Genomic DNA, 4628 nt, shown 5'->3' with positions numbered 1-4628 from the left:
AGCCGTTTTTGGTGCTAAACCAGCTCGCAAGGGTTGGTACGCCATTCTCCATCATGTATTTCATGCAGCCACACGGATCCATCACGCCGTACTTTGTACTAGGCTAATCGACTATGGGTTTGGGTACGTATCTCGGTTTCCCCTATGTACTAACAGCCATATTGATCTTGACCCAGAACTGCTGGAGTTATGGGCGCTGCGGTCGCGACATTGTGTCCCCCGAGAACCGCGCAGCAGCATTTGGCATTCTTTTTGCGAGCTTGTCTTCAGGGTTTTCTTTTGAGTGCTTTCGCAGCCCCATTCTTCTCTCGAGTTCGTACTTGCTGCTCGGTTTATGACTGTATTGCTGACTGTTCGTTTCTAACGCGGATGATTTTTATTTATGTAGGAGCAAGTTCTGCAGATTGCCGCTTGTATTTTCGTGATCCGGGTGTTTTGGGCAGTATGCATTCTGCCCGAAACGGTACCGAAGCATTCGCGTATGACCAAGACGCATTGGGTGATGGAGAGTCCTATCAGCTCTCTGTCCATCCTTTTCCGCAATAAATTGTTCATGCGGCTGACGTGCTTGATCGTGATCACGAGTTTCATCAGGAACGGGATTTTCCAGATCCAGTCCTTTTTCCTGAATGTACGTCCCCAACAATATAAACGCAATTGCGAGCTGGTCTAACGCAGCCCATGATGGTGGATTTCAGACAATTGTGGGATTCGATGTGAAAGACTTTGCCAACTTGATGCTACTCGGAGGCGTCTTAGCACTGCTAGGACAGGGGCTACTGGTGAAGGCGCTGGTGGGCTGCTTCAAGGAGAAAGGCGTGATCATCATCGCGCTGATCGCCAGTCTGATGAAGACGGGCGGCTTTGCCGGTGCCGCGTTTTACCCGCACAAATGGGTCGTATTCCTGTCGTTCATCCCTGGTTGCATCGGAGACCTCACCTTCCCCGCCATATCGGCTCTCAAGTCAATGAACGTCTCGGAGAAGGTATGTTTTAGCATCTATTCACCTGAACAAGCTAAAACATTGACGGGGTTATCATAATTTGACTCTGAATCTGCAGGAACAAGGACGTCTTCAAGGCGCAATCTATGGCGCTCGATCAGTTTTTGACGCAATCGGCCCCATCGTCTTCTCCTCGCTGTACGCTGCGATGACCCGGCAGTCCCTTCTGTCCGAAGCTCTCCCGTACATCGTTGCCTCGTGCGTCTACGTCGTCGGGATCGCAGTGGCTGTCTCGCTACCCGTGAGCAAGACGCCCCCGTCGCGGAGTGAAGTCGCTGTTGAACCTGCTCCTTTGCCGCCACCCGTGTCGGACGAAACTCCGGCTTTGGCTTCCGTGTACTTCGAGACTGACAAGGATGAAGTGGAAAAGGGCGACAGAGTGGAGTATGCCACTAGCTCCGTGCTGGATGACGACCAATTGCTCTCTGAGCCTTCGCTAGGAGCGAACTCCTCTGAAGTGTAAAAGTGCACATTAGATGCATATCGATACTAAAACACACGATAGAGCTACGTTTAAAACCCCTTTTGTCATCTTCAACTTTTTTCTGGTCGTAGTGATCGGTTTTCACAGGTTTTGGTATCACGTTTTCATTCCCAGTGAAGTATCCGACCGAGATGGACAGCACCACCGCCGCCGCTGACACCTCCGCGCCCCGCATGCCGCAGCGTAAGCGTGGTGCCCCGTGCACTGTGGCCGCGATCGTGGGTCTCCAGCTTCTCACCGCCGGTGCATTTGGCATCATGAGCCCCATCCTGTCAATCCTCATGACGGAGGTCTCTCCTGCAGCATTCTCCAATGCGCTGTAGCGCCGTAAAATATCTCTTAACTGAATGCACTGTAGTACTTTGCCAGACTACACAGAGATGGAGCGCCCATTGACTGTGGGGCCAATCCTCACGACGAGGTATTGTTGTTGTTGTTAAAGGAAATATTCACAATTGTTGGCCCTTGAACTAGGGCTCCGCGAAGGCTGGGATAGGAGAATTTTGGTATAAACCTGTCGTTTTTTAATTTTTTTTAATTATTTTTCTTACTAGCTACGGTCATCTCCTGCGCCTGCTTCGCAGCCGCAGCATCTGTCCGGATTTTTTCTTAAAAGCTGTAGATGCAAGATATCAACCGGCAATGCTTTACGAAATTAAAAATGCAAACCTTGGTTGAGATCTGTTTTGCAGCTTGTAGAAAATGCAAACTAGTGCTATTGTACAGTCCAAGCGTTCTCTTTACTTCACTTTGTCCATCCGTACCCTGCTCAATATATGCACTGGTTCATACCGGTGTCGTCGGTAGCACACCGGTTCAATCTGCCCACGCATATAAACCTTTTGGAGGGCCCAGTGCGGCACCAGAGCCGTACCGGTTTCAAGAAATATACCAGTTAGATGTCAAGAGGGGTCATCGTTTGACTTGACGTACCACGGATATAATCCTATTTGGTCTGCGATAGCAGCACTAACGTTGCTTCCTATCCCAGTAATATAAATATCATTTATGAGAACGAAGTATTACCGATGTATTTACAATATTAATCCTCTGACCGGGGAGATATTCCCAGTATTACAATACTGGGAATATTAAAATATCACCGATTTCGGGGTTAAAAGGCCCGGGGGGCCCTTCAACTTCAAAAGTCGTGATATGAAAGAGCCCCGAATCGGGCTCCCCTCGCATAGGTACGACAACGAGGAGCCCGCCTTCCTGCAGGGCTCCCCGCTTGGGCTCTTCGATGCTGTCGTTGTAGTTTGGCGGGCTCTTGACGCGCTGTCCTGATTAGTTTACGCTATCTAGGTTTATTCCTTGGGACCCGGTTGAGCTAGATCCTGGAAAATCCTCCAGAAGATCGCGATCCTCGATGCCCTTCGCGCTCGAGCGTAGCTGCGCCATGCTCATGTGACCTGCACTGAAGAGATAGGAGCGAAGAACGTGGCGGCGACAATGTACAGCATGCTTCCTAAAGTCGAAGTTTGGACCTGAAGACCGCACACTACAGCCAATCGGTAGTAAGATATATTACTGGGATAGGAAGCAACGTTAGTGCTGCTATCGCAGACCAAATAGGATTATATCGTGGTACGTCAAGTCAAAATATTGACATCCAACTGGCACATTTCCAGAAACCGGTATGACCCCGGTGCCGCACTGGGCCCTCCAAAAGATTTATATGCGTGGACAGTTTGAAACGGTATGGGTCAGTAGCATATACTGAACCGGATGGAGTGATGTAAGGTGAATGATTGAATTGAACGGACTACTACAGGACTGTAGCATATTTCTCTACGAGCTAGATCTCGAGCGAGGTTCGTTTCATTACTGTGTATAATTACTGCCTAGTCGTATCTTGCATCTTCGCCGTTGAGGTGAATGACCGGGCAGATGCTGCGGCTGTGAAGCAGGCGCAGGAGATGACTGTGGATCGTAAAAAAAAGTAATAAAGGAGTTATCCCAAAAGCCTCCTATCCCAGCCTTCGCGGAGCCCTAGTTAACCTGTAGGGGGGGGCTCTTAACGAGGGCTCTCACAGTTTTGAAGGGCTCCTTTCACTTAACCTATTTAACACACGAGCCCAGAACTTTTTGATTGGCCAAAATTTAGCTCCAAGTTCAGCTGCAAAAGAACTTTGAAAACACGGCTGCTGCTACCTTGAAGTTGGGGACAAAAATAGGACGAAACGACGCAGTGCACGTTATTGTAATCGCCTCAAGGTCAAGGTCCAGACTCTTGGAGGAATAGGATAGCTCTGGTAGGAATAAAAGGATGGAGACAGGACGAGGCACTTCGAGCCCCTCCTCTGCTGACTCGAGTGCTCTGCCGCCTATCTCTGCTGCTCCTCCAGCGCGTCTCCCTTCAGCCAAATCCCACCGACCTCCCAGCAAGCAGTGCCTTCGAGGTGGCAGCATGAACTCTTCAAGGCCAAGCAGTCCGCCTGCGAGTGTTGAAGACGAATTATTGCCCGAAGCGACGCAGTGCAGACGGAGACTGTGATAGAGCCAACTGGCAATGGAGACGCGCTGTCCGTCTCCCAGCAGGAGAAGATGCAGGTCTTCGCGACGTCTCCCGACCTCGAATTGCTCTGCAGGGAGAACGGTATCACAGCCGCTCAATTTGCGCGGAATAGCGAGGCAGTGACGAGTTTGGACTTGTTTCTGGGCTTTTGGACGTCCATGAGGAGCGTCGCGTACTTCCCAGCGCTGAGGGAGCTCTCGGTCATCAACCAGCCGACGATCTGCGAACTCGATGGCGTCAGCAACTGCATCAACCTGGAGAAATTGTGCATTACCGAGTGTGGGCTCACAAAGATCGCTAACCTGGGGAACTGAACCAAACTGAAGCAGCTAAATCTGAGCTCGAACAAGATCCGACGACTTGAAAACTTGGACGCGCTGGTGAAGTTGGAGAAGTTGTGGGTGAACCTGAACCAATTGGAAAGGCTTGACGGACTCTGGAGACTCACGAAGTTGACGCAGCTCTGGGCGTGTCGTAACCGTATTGACCGCATTGACACGGCGCTCAATGGCTGCGTGAATCTCACGGAACTGAACTTGGCGGACAACCGGCTGTCGAGCTTTAAAGGACTGTTGTCCCTCATGAACTTGGACCAACTTGCTGTTCTTGTATTGAGTGACCT

The 4628-nt window shown here is 50.4% G+C and overlaps 2 protein-coding genes across 2 annotated transcripts in view; both read left to right on the top strand.

Moving 5' to 3' along the window:
- Window positions 1–481: 481 nt before the first annotated feature.
- Window positions 482–1467, top strand: PHYSODRAFT_327016 (hypothetical protein; the record flags this gene model as incomplete). The annotated part of the gene is made up of 3 exons (XM_009523079.1): window positions 482–631; window positions 699–986; window positions 1063–1467. 3 exons carry the CDS (start codon window positions 482–484, stop codon window positions 1465–1467), a joined length of 843 nt encoding a protein of 280 aa, XP_009521374.1.
- A 2853-nt stretch (window positions 1468–4320) lies between these two features.
- The window catches only part of PHYSODRAFT_367780 (hypothetical protein), a gene marked incomplete at both ends in the record, with an annotated part of 6485 nt that continues 6177 nt past the window's right edge, over window positions 4321–4628 (top strand). Inside the window, one exon of the mRNA XM_009523078.1 lies at window positions 4321–4407. Within this exon, the coding sequence (XP_009521373.1) occupies window positions 4321–4407 (87 nt within the window). The remainder of the gene's footprint in view (window positions 4408–4628) is intronic.

This window comes from Phytophthora sojae, assembly GCF_000149755.1.
Source record: "Phytophthora sojae unplaced genomic scaffold PHYSOscaffold_2, whole genome shotgun sequence".
NCBI lineage: Eukaryota > Oomycota > Peronosporomycetes > Peronosporales > Peronosporaceae > Phytophthora > Phytophthora sojae.
This window is presented reverse-complemented; position numbering and strand designations above follow the sequence as displayed.